At 31.8% G+C, this 17,648-nt stretch overlaps 1 protein-coding gene across 3 annotated transcripts in view; it reads right to left on the reverse strand.

Moving 5' to 3' along the window:
• Positions 1-548: 548 nt before the first annotated feature.
• The window catches only part of LOC118181448 (glycerophosphocholine phosphodiesterase GPCPD1-like), a 59,436-nt gene continuing 42,336 nt past the window's right edge, over positions 549-17,648 (reverse strand). The window contains exons 15-17 of one of the 3 annotated variants that reach the window (XM_085806528.1): positions 13,650-13,810; positions 10,863-10,969; positions 784-921 (exon numbers count right to left, since the gene is read on the reverse strand). In XM_085806528.1, the coding sequence (XP_085662654.1) occupies positions 10,903-10,969; positions 13,650-13,810 (228 nt within the window). In that variant the 3' untranslated portion in view covers positions 784-921; positions 10,863-10,902. Of the gene's footprint in view, positions 922-10,862; positions 10,970-13,649; positions 13,811-17,648 lie in introns of all 3 variants that reach the window. The other 2 variants (XM_085806527.1, XM_085806529.1) reach the window with 2 other exon arrangements.

Consider the following 17,648-nt stretch of genomic DNA (forward strand, 5'->3'; position numbering starts at 1 on the left):
AAACTATACAAATATTTTCATCACTAAAGAAGGAATGGGAATTATGACTTGGTGCAATCTAGGAATTCAGCAACCATCTTGGCCATTTGGAGAAATAATTCTGACACTGATGACTCAAAATGTCTCCAGAGAAATTTTTCATATCTGCGTAGTTAAAGCATGTTTTTATTTATTTATTTATTTTTTAAATTTTGATTTTTATATTTTAGTGTTTGTACTAATGAGCTGCTTAAGGTGTTCAAATGCGTTCTGAGGATATCTGTAAATTTTCTTTTCTAGTTTAGAGCAGTTTTATAAGCTATTTTAAAAAATACAGTAATAGTAAAAAAAGTTCATAAATTACCAGCATGTTCCTAACTTTAATTTAATTTTACCTTTTTATAACGGAAAATCCAACACCAAATTTAAAATGGGTTTATATAAAACAATTTTCAGTAGTCTAAATTAGCTATAGATCTTTAGAATATATGTCCAAACATGAACTTATACCAGGAAGTTTTTTCTCACTCATCTAATGAAACATGAAACTAAATGCAATGAAATACAACTTCTCAGTGATAAACTTTATTTGATTATTATATGTTAACTGCTGATATTAATGGGCTTTAAATACTAATTCTATACAAAGTACAACTAAAAAATATAAAAACAATGTGCAAGTTCAATACAAAATAAACGTGGTAAATTTATATAAAATTAAATTCTCAAAAGGGCAGGAAATATAACTAAGGGGTGAGGACTTTTATAAGCTCAATAATAAAAAGAATGTTCAATAAATAAATAAATAATTAATTAGTAGATGTAGAAGACCAAGTACTGAGAGATTCTGCAGCACAACCTGCAAGTTCCAGAAGTCCCATGCGTGCCTTTGACGACTCAACGAGGAAAATATTCTCCTGATTTGTGGTAAATTCATCAACCCTAAAAAAAAAAGCAAGTCTGAGGCATGTCATCAAGAACAGTCACTGGTCGTATAAATTTTATAATACTATAGAGCAGAATCAACCACAAAATACTTAACACATTCCTTGCCACATGGTCCATATATGGCTATCAGCAAACTTTCCCTTCTGGCCATTTAAGATTTTCTTTACAAAATGTTTTACACCAAACTATTTCACATAATATATATATGTACAACTGTTACATTTATGGCAATATATGACACTGATAGCATATAGGATATATATATATTGCTATAAGGAACTTTTAATTTATTATTTATTTACATGCACCTTCTGAATAAAATTTATATTTAGGACAAATTATAACCTAAAGATGTTACTAGCATGTTCTGTTGTATAAGCCACCAACATTACAACAGGCCTGAATGGAAAGTAATGCACATATATATACCAAGGCATAGAATGTGTCAATTTGGTCTAAAATTTTGGGCTAATTTAGATAGAAAACTTGAACCAAATAAAAGGAATAAAATATTACAATAAAATTAAAATTCAGAACAGTCAAATAAATTTAAAATATCAGAACATGTAGCAATGAAAATTATGCATAGCAAAATTAAGCAAAAGGGTAATTAGCAAAGATAAATATGAAAGTGCTAAGAAAAATAATGCATGCATTCTGGAAAAGGGATTTAACTGATTTAATACTTATGGCATGCATCAAAATATTAATAAGAAATCACAGATAATGAATATTGTATCATGCAGTTATAATATATTCAGAAGTTTTGATAATGTGAATCATTCATTAACCTAACTTTATGAGGATAAAATAACATGAAGATGGAGGGCTTTTCAATTCCTTCTATCTGTTAAATTTTATTATTATAGATTTTTTATTTATTTTACTACAGATTTTGACATAATCAATTTCATTCGAAATGAAATATTCCACCACACGTTTTCCTTCTTGAATTAATCAAGAATGTTTTTTTTTTTTTTTCCCCCACTCTTATTCCCTCAACTGCTGTGCTTAACTGGTAGTGGGGGGGGGGACAGCAATCGTTCTCACAAGAAGTCATAAATACCAGCCATAACACTTGCTGACCCTGGGGTGAATTTTTTTAGTTAAATTTTTTGAAGTAATGAGAGCTTTCAAGCATCAGCTGTATGACAATAATAATTAAAAACTTGTGAAAAGGAATTTCTTTGGCAAAAGAAAGTGAAATTTACATTTAAGACATCAATAGATTTTGAAGAAATTGTCATAAATTAGAAATAATTTCGTTCAGCCTGGAATACATATTAAAAGATATACAATAGCTATAGAGATTTTACGCAATTATTTTTAGCCACGAGAAATAATTTAAAATACTCAACAAGCTACAACAGTAATAGTTTACAAATATAACTCTTTCAGCATGTATTTTTAATAACTTATTTTGAAATGTAAAAATATTTCAAATTTTATAATTCCTTTCTGAATGAACATATCGGATATATATACAGGGCCGGATTTAGACTAGATAGAGACCCTAAGTTATTTGAAATATGGGGCCTTTTGCAAGTCGAGATATTATGTGTCAGTGCCAAATATGATTTTTGGATACCTAGAGGGTTTTTTTAGGGTTGTAGAGCTTATATGTAAATCCTACACTGTATATATACTAGTGTGCAAAACTTAAGCAACAATTTCATTTTTCAACATACAACCATGAAATTGTTGAAAACAGCTTTTTGTGATCAGTAGAATGAAAGGACAATTCAGTAGAAAGGTGAGGCATATGCAAATATCAGCATCATATCTGTCATGTCCCGTAAAATCTAAGAAGTCAACATGTGCAGTACAAGGAAACTTAATAAAAGAAGGCACACTTCCAGACATACTTTTGCAAACAAAAGTGAGATTGTACGTGCCGTATAGCTAAAAGAGAACACCAGAACGCCTTTATGTGTGGTAGAACGATGGCAAGCTTGAGAAACAACAGTTTGTTTTGACATAGTTGACCAAGAGTTTGGAATGTTATGACTAGTGTTGTTTCATGAGCCTTCCAAATGACAGGTACAGCTGCAAGAAAGGTTGGTAGTAGTCGGCTATGGAAAACAATAGTGACTGATGACAAATATATCACTCTGCAGGTAAAAAGGGATTGAAATCAGAGTGAGCAACACATCTCAGCAGTTGCACATGGCCAACCAGATGACATGTGCACCAGTTTATTCTGGCCAGGGGCAACTTAATAAAGGTGACCTATTCACATGCTGCTTACCATTGATAGCAGCCCAGTAGTGTAGGAGAACACAAAGACTGAAAACCTCACCAAAGCAGTCATGTCTTCCTCATTGAAGAAAGTCATTTTCAGCCTGACAAATGTGTGCATGATTATGGCATAGCCTCGAGGACTATCTGCCTAAGAGGAGGGATGCTTTCGTGGAGGACTTTCTAAGGAAAACTGGCTCGTATACGCGTTACACATGGGGAAAACCACACAAACCACCGTCCATTATACATTAAACATGCAAGCGTAAACGTATTATGCGCATATTCGCAGCCATAAAAGTCAATGCAATGCATGCACAGAAAGTTTTTAGCTTTGAGGTCCGGATTATATATTATTCTGGATTATGGGTGTCCGAATTAATGACTTTTGACTGTACTACACTGTGCCACAGCAGTATGAATTTTATGTCTCCCAATTTTTTTTTTTTTTTTTCCTCCCAGAAGCATGGCCAAAATTAGAAAAAGTTTGTTTTGCACACTAGTGTATATATATTGTATCAAAGATAAATTGTGTGAATTTAAAATTTGGAAATTCATTATATTCAGATTTGAGGATTTTCTTTTCTACTTCCAAAATAAGGTTTATGTTTTCTCAATGAAAACATTCATTTTATTGCCCATATTTCTCTTCGAAAAAGTATACCACCAGTGGCCAAGAGGTTAACCACTCCTAAAACGTGTAATTTGAATACAAGTTAGTTTTCCAGTCTAGAAAGGCAGCCTTCCCTTGGCGATGGCCTTGCATGCTTTTTCATTACCTCTTCTAAAAAGTACTATTACGAAATTTTGTTGGCTGTATATATCAATGATTCAGAAATAATACCGAAAGTGAGTGATTTTTTTTTGGCATGAATAAAATTTTATACTGAAAGTATGCAAAATCATATTAATATACTTTTTACCTCACAAACTGAAAGTGTATTATCTTTTTTAACTAAAAGTGTACCATCAAGAAATGAAAATGAGCAAATAACGTTTGATTAAAAATATTGTTATGAATTTTGTACATATGTAAATAGTTTTAGTGAAATTAAAGTTTTTTTTTTTAATTCTTTCTGGTCCCTGTATAACTGGGCATTGTTACTGAATACCTGAATAACACAAATTGATCTCTATGTAACTGTAACTGTATCCAGCTCTCACATGTCTTTATATAATTTTGAGAAATGGAAAATATCAGAGATCTTTCGGCGGCCAGAACAAAATTATATAAGACTGTGGACATCATCAGTTTATCGGTTGTTGTTCAGTTCAGCACGAGTTCGCAGTGTTGAGATAACTCCTTGTGAGCTTCGCTCTTTATATGCACTTTGCATTGTGCAGTGTTTAACATTCTTAGTTGTTTGAAGTGCAATTACTGATTGTATTCTGCGGTACTGTGAAATTTTGAAAAGATTGCAGTGTATAATTTTTGGCTCCTAGGTGTAAATATTTGTGAAGGTTATTATGAATAGAAGGGAACAAAATATATAAAAAAATAATAATGACTTCCAATAAAGTGGTCACAAGCACTATACTAAGACGTAAAAAAATATTCTGGTTGATTCCAAAAATTTTTGAAAAAGAAAAGGAGAATTCCTGATTAACCACATGCGATCAAAATTTGGAATGTATGACATATTTAAATGTTTATTATAAAGATGCACACACAAATTTTGCTTTCAAGGAAGATTTTCTATGGGAAAACAGTCTGCTTTTTCAGCTAAGGAATGATAAGCTATGGTTGTCATTTATTTTTTAATCCATTAGTACCAATTTAAGAAGGAGAAGTCTTACAATTATATTAGTTTATGTAACTTTCAAGTCATTCTTCACAGTATTTTATGGTATCCTTCATTTTTGTTTGCTAAAATAATCTGACAGCACATGAACAAAACAACATTAATAACATTATTACATTTAAAATTAGGCCAAAAAGGAAAACCCTTAGTTTGATATATAAGGACGAGTCAAATGAAAGTGAGCCAACCCCTCCTCAGCAAGAATGGTTCGGTCCATCATCTGCGGCGCATGCGCGTAGCACAGAAACAGCCTTCATTTACGAAAGTGGCGCGAAAGTGTGAGGTTAAAGTTCTTTAAGGCACTCTTACACTGGGTTGAAGACGGTAGCGTGACATAATGGACGCTCCAAAAGAGGAACAGCGTGGTGTGGTCAGGTTTTTGACAGCTGAAGGTGTTTCCCAACAGGAAATTAGTCGCCGTATGACTGCTGTGTACGGTGAACATTGCATCGCATTGGCCACTGTGAAGCGTTGGAGCAAACGGTTCAGAGAAGGACGTGAAAGTTGCAAAGACAATCCAAGACTGGGCCAAAGCCACCTTGCAATCACCCCTGACACAATTGCACAGGTTGATGAGCTGATTAGACAAGAACGGAGGATAAGCATCGATGAACTGGCAGAGCGTGTGAACATCAGTCACGGTTCGGTTCACACCATAATTCATGATCATCTCGGTTATCGGCTTTTGTATGCTCAATGGATGCCCAAGATTTTGAACGACTGCCAGAAGACGGAGAGGTTCGGCGCTGCTTTGACTCATCTCATCCGGTATCACAATGAGGGTGACGACTTCTTGTCTGCAATTGTGAACGGAGACAAATCATGGTGGCACCACTACGAACCTGAAACACGCCGGCAAAGCTTACAGTGGAAACATTTGAATTCACCACCCCCGAAGAAAGCAAAGGCTGTCATTTCCTCGGGAAAGGTGCTATTGACTTTTTTTTTTCGATCGTCAGGGGCCATTACTGATTGAATTTGCTAAACGTGGAGAGACTATCCATAGTTCGCGATATTGTGCAACGCTGGATTGGCTACGTGTCGCAATCAAGAACAAACGACCTGGAAGATTGACGAATGGTGTGATCTTGCTACACAATGCTCGTCCCCACGTCGCTGATGTGGTTAAGACACAACTGGCAAAGTTCAAGTGGGACACGCTGCAACATCCTCCATACAGCCTAGATTTGTCGCCACGCGACTTTCACATTTTCGGGAAACTGAAAAAACATCTCAAGGGTACCAGATTCTTGTCGGATGACGCCGTGAAGGAGTCGGTTACAGACTTTTTGAATCGACTGCCCAAGGAGTTTTATGAGACGGGAATCACGCGGCTCATTTGTCAATGGGATAAATGTCTCAATGTTCATGGAGACTACCTTTAAATAAAGTACTCTGTCTGTCATATATTCGCATTGGCTCACTTTCATTTGACTCGCCCTTATACATTTTAAATAAAACTCATTAATTTTGAAGACAATCAGACATAGAAACACAGGCCTGTTTTCTTCAGGATCAAAAAGATTTTTGCCAAAAGGCTATTTTTGTTCTTGCTTCTGAAGATGGATCTGTATCTGATCACCCTCGAAATACACAGTTTTATTCTAAATCTGCCACATTAAGTTTTTTTTAATAACCTAATTTAAAACTTTACATAGGTGTGTTTCTCATCCATTTGAAAATTAGTTATAATATACAGTAGTAAGTATAGATTGTTATTAATAACCATGTATTTAATGGTTTTGCAATTGATACAAACATGGTTATAATCATTGTACATGTCAATAATAACAGATGCCAGTTTTTGTTTACACAATCTGTTTTAATAAAATATATGAAACAAATTACTGTTCATTTTCTATAAGAAAAAGTATGTCAATGAAGAGTATATTTTCCGTACTGCAGGGTGTGTGTGGGGGGGACCATTCTCATCTGACAGAAATTAACTGAGAACTACTTTTAATCAAACTTTTGGAGGATTGGTTGTAAATGTTACGAGTTCACATACTAATTATAAAAAAGCTACATTTTAAAGTTTTTTAATGCAAATTTCTATAAAGATTGATAGCATTTAAATGAGGTAAGAGGTTTTAAATTCCGATTTGCAAAGCTAAACTTCATGACAATTTCTTTGTCATATATATTCCAAATGCTTAGATTCAGATGTAGAGAAATTCATTAATCATCATGTTATTGATTTTATTGTGACATGAAACTGCAGTAACAAAATTGTGATATTACAGTTCTGGTTTTTCCTCCAAATTCACCACTGGTCTTTGATGAGCTTATGGAAAATATATATTTTTTTTACCGAAAATAAACATATTCCATTCATAATTCTTTTTTTAGGGAGGAGGAGGGGCAGACACTTGAAAATACATTACATAAAAGGCTAAATAAAACAAAATCCTGCCCACTGATGAAAAATATTTAAATTGCACATCTATACTGCACAATAAACTCAGCAACACCAAATGCAACAATAATCGCCTTTTTGTTGCTGACCTATTCATGGGCTTTTTGTTCCAGGCACTTTTAATCGGTTGTCATGGACATGAACGACCAATTGTCATTTAGGTTGAGTTGGTTGCTCTGTAAGCTCCCACATTTTTATATCATTTTGAAAAATTATTATTCGTGATGAACAAAAAAAATTAGTAATGAAGAATTTTATTTAGATATATCAGATTGTCTTGACAGTTATTCAGAAGAGACAGTGGTGATGAAAGTGATGGCAGCCATATAATAATTCAGAAGCGAGGTTCTGTATTGCCACTAAGATATAATGATTCGGAAGTCAATACGATAAGCAAAGTTGAAGACAATGCAAATAAAGCTGAAGATAACAATGATATATGGTTGACAAATGTTGAAGCAATAATTCAGGAACATTTCAAAGGCAGCCCCAGCCTAAAAATGACAGGTAGTAGTAGAAAATATAAAATTCCATCAAGAATGAAAAAATGGACAGATACAATGGTATTGTAAATGAAGAAGTTTTTAGGGCTGATACTTCCAATGGGACAAGTGAAAAAGAATGTTCTGTACGATTATCAGTCCATTGATCAAAGTATAGAAACTCCATTCTTCTCACAAGTAATGAGCAGGAACAAATTTGTGCAAATAATGCAGAGCTGGCATTTTTGCAACAATGAGAACATTTCTCGCAATTCACATAAGGTTGCTAAAATCCAGCCTGTCATTGATTATTTAAAGAAAAGTTTTAACAATGTATATAAACCCTGTCAGCAATAGTCTTCGGAAATAATTTCATGGAGAGGTAGACTTTGAATTAAAACATTTAATACTGCAAAAATTACAAAAATATAAAATACTTGTGAGGGTGCTGGGTGAAGCTGTCAAATTACGTATGTAACTCTCACGTGTATGCTGCTGATGGTAAAAAATTAGAAAATACTGTTTTAGTGGTTATTAAACCACATAAGAACACCAAATTTATCAAAACAAAATCAGTATGGCTAAAATTCTTCTGAACAATAAAGTGCGAGTGTGTGACACCATTAAAAAAATAGAGGTCTTCCTCGATCACTCCAAGCAATATAACTTTCAAGAAGTCAGCATGAATTTTGTAGAAATCATCAAATTTTGTTAGAAATATGAAATAATGGCAAAAGAAAGGCCAATATGATATGAACTATACATTCTGCACAATTAGCAGAATGAAAAGATCAGATGGCCAAATATGAAAACCTGATTCAATTGTAAATTGTAACAAATATATGTAGGGCATAGATTGCACAGACCAATATCTATAATATTAATTTAATTTTTAGAGGGAGGGGGAATAAACTAAACAAGTTGTAATTTTTTTATCGACTGTACACTTTTTTCAATTCATTTAAAGCATACACTGTTATAAATGCAAAAAATATTATGTACAAGAATTTCTTGCACAAAGTGGTTGCTTTGTGGATAGAAGACTGTGAAACTAACTGTATAGAACATGACGACAACCTACCTAATTTTGAGCCTATAAGGAGAACATCCAGATTAGATTATCCCGGAAGACTGTATAATTTTGAAAAACTTATAAATATAGTGACCAGCGATCAAAGTGTAAAACCCCAAAGAACGAAAAAAAAAAAAAAAAGAAGTAAAGCATGTTTTGTCTGTAAATTATGCAATGTTCTACTACGCAAATGAGATTGCTTTAAACGATACCAAACTTTAAAAAAATATTACACTATTTCTTATTTAAGTATGTCAAAACAATATGGTATATCATATAACAAATAAAATGAAACTGCTATAATAGATAAAAAAGTATAATTTAATATCATAGAAATAAAAGATTTTTATTAAATCTAAATTATCCTATAAATACAGGAAGTGGGTCATTTTATCTGAGCATACGAAAAGAACAGATAATACTCCCATGTTACAGTCTAAACAGAAACAGAGCTGAGTGGCTGGTCAGACATGAGTATGCTGTTGAACCGCTAGCAATCAGTAAAGTGTTAAGATGAACATATTTCTGGTAGGAAATGGTTAACTGATTATAACAAACATGTAGGAAAATGTGGGCTTCAGTCTTAGCTGTTGTAATGAAAAACATAACAGTTCCAAATAGCTGCCTATTCAATTAGGATTTCAACTTCAAATGAATTTATTTGCCTCTGTTTATAAATTACACAACAGAATTTTGACTCTCCAGCATAAGCAGGAATGAATGTGTGTCTGATTAGATAACAAATAGCTACATATGTATAGCTCAATTATTAAGGTACAACAGCAGAATGATAAATGACATTACACTGCAAACTTGATATAATATCAGACATATAATTACTGATGCAGAAATTAATGTCATTTTATCTTTGTATATTTATAATAGTAAAATTATTTCATTAAGAAATATTAATAAATCCTTTCTAACACACAGCATACTATTTAAAAATTACACCTTGCCATAATCAAGATAGTAGTAAATTACAGAGTCAAGTACTGCATAAATAAAAAATATATATATTCAAAAAAGAGGGCATATATATGCCTCATTTTGGTCTTTGCTACAGATGCATAGATTGCTGGATCAGGAAGTCACCACTAGGTTTTTATGGAATTTTAAGAGGATAAATAAAAAATATTGTTTCTAGGAGACATTGATATTTTGGTATTTACAGTCTGCATGTTTCCATATTGCCTTGATAAATTCAAATAATATGGAATCTATTATTTGTAGTTATAGATCCTATTCACATTTTATTTGAATATAGCAAAGCATAAAGACTTTCTACCTATGAGGAGAAAATGCCTTACGGAGGACCTAAACTAGCTCATGCACTTTAGAAAAAGCATGAAAATATTCATGCAGCCACTTTTTTGTTCAGCAGAATTACAACCCAAATTAAACTAACAGTGTTCAGCAATCTTATCTCCTTGGCCACTGCTGGGTCTGATCCTACTGACATTAATTTTTACATTATTACAATTTAGTATTATAATATATAAAAAATCCTAACAAAATTCAGTTCAGACTACTAATTAAATGAAGCTATCAGTCTCCTTTAGTCTATTATGCAGTTTTTTTTCCCTCTTTTACCTGTCACAAAACAGCATTTGGAAAAAAAAAAAAAAAAGAGAGAAATCAGTTATTAACTACATTTTTCAACTTATTGCTAAAATTCTTAAATTTTTATCAACTTGTTAAAAATAACAGATTTCTTATAAGATTTTTGAAAATGTGTTTAAGCCTTTTGTTTATTTCTATACATGACTGCTGTTTTCCTTGCCATTTATGTATTTAGATAAGCATATCCTTTGAAGAAATCGGAAAATTTTACTCTGTATGGATGTAAAAGACATGCTGGTAGTATTCTACAGGTTAGACTATAACATGCAAATCAAAGCTTCAGCAAATCTTTGTTAATTGACCTGTTAAGCTGCACAAAATCTGGTCTTCATTATTTACATCTCATGGCTTATTAGTGTCATTGGGAACACTTTCATTGCCAACTGCAGATGTATCATGGGGAGTGAAACTGAAAAAATGTTTTCTTTGTTACCTTGAATCCTTTTCACTTACATTAGCAAGCTTCATTACAGTCACACACATGAACTTTGCTTACAATTGCAATAGATATTTATTATTAAAACATAACCATAACACAGAAAATTCATTCCAAACTTGCATGTTAAAATCTTAATTATCACATATTTCATGATATGATGTCATACTTAAATCAAAACAAAAACTGCATCAGTTGATCAGAGGTAATGATGATTGTTGAGATAGTGTTATATTATGTATTACCTGAAACTAAGTAATTTAAGATATTTATTATTGAATACAAAAGCCTGGTATTTAGATCAGCACAAGTCCATAAAGCAGTTTTCATTCGAAACACTTCAATCATATTATAAGGGAAAGAAATGTATGCATGTATAAAGTATGAAGTACAAACTGCACATTCCCAATACTGGACCATTAAAATATTTTTAAAAAGAATTACCCTCCACCCCCACCCCTTATAAAGTCTACGAATAAAGAATGTAACACTTAAGAAAAAGCAGGTATGCATCATAAAAGCAATTTTTTTCCTAAGATTCTTGTATGTCACTTTCAAACTAGTAAGGATCCTGCCAATGAAAATATACCGACTGACATTAATCACAACCACCCTTTCAGCCCTTGAGTGGGTTAGCATTTTTCTGATTAATCTAAATAAATAAGCCTCAAAACATACTTGTTTAGAATGAAATGTTGCCCATACTGGTTTTCTTTGGCACAACAGTGTGAAAATTCCGAGAAATTTAAGTTTAGTTAACATAACCAATTGTGCTCTTTCTTAATTTTCTAATTTGATCCTGCTTGTTATTTTCTACAGGGTATTATTATTACAGCTATCTTTTCAAATTTAAAGTTTGAATTTTCAATTATGTGGAAAAGAGTTTCTAATTCTGGAAGTGCAGAAGGATATGCAAAGAAAAGGCATGTTTCAATGTCAGTCAATTAAACAGCGAAATTGTTCAAAAAATGGATTAAGGCATATTCATCTCAGAATTCTGAATGGCACTGTAAAGTCAATAGTATATGATAAATAAAAAAACAGAAAAAGGAATTCTGATACACCATCATAATAAATAACAGAAAAACAATTTGTTATGCTAAAAGTGATGACTGAATGACTCAGACAAAATTGCAGTGAGGGCAACCCATAACAGGTTCAATGCTAATGGCTCATGCCAAAGTATTTTACAAGTAAATGTGTTTAAAAACTAAGTGCACATATTCAACAAATTAATTAACCAAACTTAAAAATCAGCATGGCAAATTAGCTGATACTGAAGTAGTTAAATAATATGCAGATGAATTCACTGAAAGTTCTCTGTAGAACATATTTATAACACTGGTGAAACAGGTTTTTTTCTGGTAACATATGACCTGAAATACGTTGGTGACCTTTGAAAATAGGCCCCATTTATTAAAGGCTCCTAAGTGAGACTAATGATTTTGGCATGTGCAAATGCTGAAGAAGCATAAGTATGAACTTTTCATAACTGGAAAAAAAAAATAAATAAATAAATACACAACCTTGAAAAGAAGCAGAAATTTTTTCTATCGTTTATTATATAAATAAAACAGCATAGATGACACAAACATCATTGAATGATTTGTTTGAAATAAATTTATACCTAATGCTCAACAACATTTGAAATTGAATGGTTTACTGAATGATGCAAATATTGTTCTGATTATAGACATTTCTTTAACTCATGAAAGTAGAACAAATATATAACTTGAATAAAAGACTTTAGCAAAAGATAACATCTCTTACGGCTTTCATCAAATTGTTCATCTGTCATTCAGCTTATGAATATCAACTACATTCTAAAATGCAGATAAAAAATAGCCTTTTAAAAATTTATGCCAAATCTTCTAAATAGTGACACGATCATTCAAGAATTTTTGAAATATTTTAACATAAAGTCTGCTGTACAGGATATCGCAAAGTCATGGAGGACCCGTCTGCAGGTATTTTAAAAAGTACTCAGCATAATTTATGGTGGGCTACCATATTTCGTGGTGATGATAATGACGGGCACAAATCGGAAGAATTTCAGATATCACAAGCAAAAGGCAAAATTTTCTAATTAATGGAATTTGTGAAGAAAATATAATAAATGAAGATGTTTTTCATTGCGATCGCAGGGAATTCTTGGTACCACAATTATAACTGAATAAGAAATAATGTCCATTTACAAAATTAAAGCATTATTATTAATAAAAAAATTACACTGAAAAAATTTTAAATAAAACAAATAGATTTTTTGGTAAATTTTGATTACTTTAAAGTCATAAATGCTTTATTATTTCATAAATTCACTATTTCATATTTTTAATTTCCTAATTTCTATAGGCCATCTTACAAGTTTTAAACTGAGGATCTAAAATCCAGAACTGCCAACAATTTCGGATCTCTGTTTTCATACTGCACATATTTAATATTTAAAAATGTATCCTTATTTTTAACATATTTAATAGAAATATAAACTAAAAATTGAAATTTTGAAAATTTTCTGTCTCTGACAAATGAAATATAAATTAATAATAATAATGAAAATGAATTTGAGTTTTTTATCATTGTTTTAGTGCATAACTAGTCTACATATGAAAATTGTTTAACATATTAAATAGTTTGCATTTAATATAAGACTCACTTGTCATAAATGACTCCATCCACTCCCTGCTCCTTCAGTGATTTTATGACATCGCTGTGATTGATGTCATCACCCCAACAAAATAAGATTAATTTTCTGTCTTTAACAAAGGGTATAAGTGATCCATCTCGAATGAGGTCTTCTGCATGCACACTGATACCCTGAAATTTAATTCAGAACTTGCATAACAACCAGGTAGTGAATTACTTTAAAAATTTGACATCAACTTACTGAATTTATTTAACAACACTTCTGTTGATGGAGAAAATCGAATGTTATAAACATCAAACTTAAATTTTTATGTGCATATATTATTATACTATCTTTTCCTATTAATCAAAATATCAACTTGATTTTAAAATGTCGAATATGTTTTCCAAATTTGGAATATTACAGTCAAAAGTCGTTAATCCGGACTCGTCGGGACTTTGGCGATTCCGGATTATCGATTTTTCCGGATTATAGATCATCAGTTTAAATCTTGTAAGATGGCATGCAGAAATTCTAAAATTAAAAATATGAAACCGTAATTTATGAAATAAAGAACAATTATGATCTAAAGGTTATCAAAATTTACAAAAAAAAAAAAAAGCTTAATATTTATTTGTTTACTTTATTAAACATTTCTTTCAATGTAAGTTGTTTAAGTTGCTTCATTTTATATGATAATACTTTCTCCTTAATTCTATAAACAGACATAATTTCTTGTTCAGTTACAAAGTTCCGCTGTTCAAGTCCCGTTAATTGCTGTGCCGAGAATACCGACTAACTTGTCAATCGAAATTTTTTCGTTTTCACTAACCTCTCTGTCACATTCTTCATGTCTTTATCCATTTTTTGGAGCAATTCCACTTTTTATTTGTTGGACATCGAAACATACTTTCGTTTTGTAGATCCTTTGGAAGTTCCAGCATCGGAAATTCTATTTGACATAATCGAAATTTCAAGTTTACTTTTATAAAATTGCTCTTACAGTCTGCAAAAAATAATAAGCGGGATCTAATTCGAAGATTAAGGAACAACGCAATCATTAACATTAACTGAAATAGATAATTAGATAATTTTAGCTTACACCGTCCGTTATACATTAAACACGCAGGCGAAAACGTATTCTGCACTTGCGCACACGCATATGCGCAGTAGTCAAGGTCTTACGCGCACGCGTAAAACGCTTGTGCGCATGTGCCAACGTGGCGCATGCGCAGAAAGTTTTTAGCTTTGAGGTCCGGATTATGGGTGTCCGAATTAACGACTTTTGACTGTATTAAAGTTATAACTGTATTTTTTGTAATTATTACTTGATCTAGATCAGTGGTTCACAATGGGTTGACTTCTACACAAAAGTGGGTTTTTGTGAAAATTTCTGAACTTTATTCTTATTGCATGAGGGATTATCTGTAAATTCACGAAATTCCTCTATTAAAACATACTAATGTATGGAACTTATTTTCTTTCATAATCTTTGAAATAATCATTAATCACAGATTCCAAAACTTTTCGTGGGAATGATCATAATCTTAAATCATCACCTTTTAGTACTCTAACTTTTCCTAGATTTAATTTATGGTGCTATTATTATTTTAGCTTCATTTTCATAATGTGAAGAAGTTACTAGAAGCTAAATCTAGAGAGTAAAGGGATGAGAGAGAACTGCCATATTGTTGAATGTCAAAAACTGCTAAGCAGCAAATGAGGTTCGAGTAGGTGCACTCTCATGATGAAAAACCTTTTTACCCCCCTCACTAATTTTGGGTCAATTATATCATTTATAGGTTCATGTATGGTTAAAAGCATTTTCAACATATATGCACTGCTCTTTCACATCATCAATTTCTGCTATTCATCAAAATCACAAAACCCTGAGGTTAAAAAATACATACAGTGGTGGCCAAAATTGTGGACACTTTTGGAAATTTTTATGTTTTTGAACTTTGTATGCTTATAGAAAACGTTACATTTCACAAAATGCAAACTTGTATATATCATTTTAAAGAGAAATTTATTGAGCTGAATTGAGAGAAATTTATTGGAAAAATTGAGCTGACAAGAGTTTTAAGCTCTTCTTTCGTTATTACATGATGCCAGAAAATAATTATAGCCTCAATTAGTTCCCTTTTATTTGATGGGTGCCTCAAATTTTCAATAGGATTGAGGTCAGGACTGTTTCCTGGCCATGACAACAATTTAATGCTCTTTGTATGAAACCACTCTTTCGATATTTTGGCCGTGTGGCAAGGAGCAGAATCCTGATGGAAAATAAACGAAGCATTGTTGGGAAAGAGATCTCTGATGGAAGGTAGAAATTTTGGTTCTAGAATAGTGTCAATGTATTTTCTGGCATTCAGTGTCCCATCGATGACATGAAGGCGACCAATACCATCTGCTGACATGCATGACCAAATCATAACACCAACTGGGTTCTTCACAGTTGCTTGAATGCAGTCAGGATGTAGCTCTTCTCCTATTCTACGTCTTACATATTTTCGCCCATCACTACCGAATAACGATATCTTATCTTTATACTCCATATAACTTGTGACCACTGATCATCTGTCCAATTAATGTGTTCTTTTGCCCACTGTAGTCTTTTTTTTTTTTTTTTTTCGTTGCTGAAAATTAAGATAAGGCTTTTTTCATGGAATTCTACCTCTCAGTCCAACATCTGTTAATCTTCTGATTGTTCTTGAACTGACAGAAACACCAGCATCATTCAGATCACTTCTGATGGCCGCTGATGACATTTTTCTATCTTGGAGACATAGTCTTTTTATTCTTCTGTAATCAATAGATGTGGTGCACCTTTTTCGGCCTTTTCCTTCTTTGTTTTTATTGAATTTGTCTCCTGATATCGTAAACAAAACTTTCGAACTCCAGATGTAGTCACTGAACCACCCACCTGTCTTGCAATTTCTGCATACGAAAGACCACTTTCTCTTAACACAATAATATTACATCTCTTTCAGGTGTCCAATCTACTCTTCTATTTGATTTCATTGCTTCTTGACTAAATATTAAAAATTTTTACAAAAATTCCTACTTGTAATTGCAGTGTATAAGAAACAAGTCCTCCTTCTACAGAAAAAAGCAAAATAATGAATTGTTTCAAGTGTAAACATGATGTCAGCTTCTACTGGCAGTTACTAACATTTGGTTCTCAGAATAAGAACAGTGATTGGCCAGGAAAGCTAGACATTACAATTAACTTTTTTGCATTGCAAATAACTGAATTTTGTGTTTTGTATTGAATTCAGTAATAAATTCTCTTTAAAATGATATATACAAGTTTGCATTTTGCGAAACGTAACATTTTCTATAAGCATACAAAGTTCAAAAACAAAAATTTCCAAAAGTGTCCACAATTTTGACCACCACTGTACAGCACAAAAATGCATTACTTGTGCTAGAAGCATCTCAGCAATCTATTTTAAAAAAAAACATATATTGTATCATCTATACACATAAAAATATTGTTCAATTTTTCTGTGGTTTATAAATCTATTAGGCAAATCCTCATTATAACTATAATGTAATAAGTATTTATCCTTAATTATTATATTTAATTTTTTTCATTATATTATGTGGCATGTGGGTATTATATTATTTGCTTACATCTTTTCTTACAACTCTTAACTAAGTAAGGCTATTAATCTATAATAAATGTTAAAATGTATTATTCCCCAGGTGAATAAATTATTTGCATAAGTAAATGCTATTACATTTTTATAAAGCAATGGTGGCTGTGTTAAAGTATTTCCAAAGAAAAAAGATCTAGTATTAATATCAATGTAACTATCACACTAAATTAATGACACTTTTTCTTTGGCATAATTATGTATAAAAGATACACAGACATAAAAATAAGCAAAAAGTAATTTGAAATTTCTAATTACTGTGAAAATTCATAAACTAAAAATCTTAATTTTTTATTTTATAAAAGTTTACAAAAAAAGAAAAAAAAAAAAAAAAAAAGGATTGTACTAAAAAAAAAAACACAAAATA

The sequence above is a fragment of the Stegodyphus dumicola genome, chromosome 12 (genome assembly GCF_044657685.1).
Source record: "Stegodyphus dumicola isolate Sdum_Otavi_A_Nest chromosome 12, ASM4465768v1".
Lineage (NCBI taxonomy): Eukaryota > Metazoa > Arthropoda > Arachnida > Araneae > Eresidae > Stegodyphus > Stegodyphus dumicola.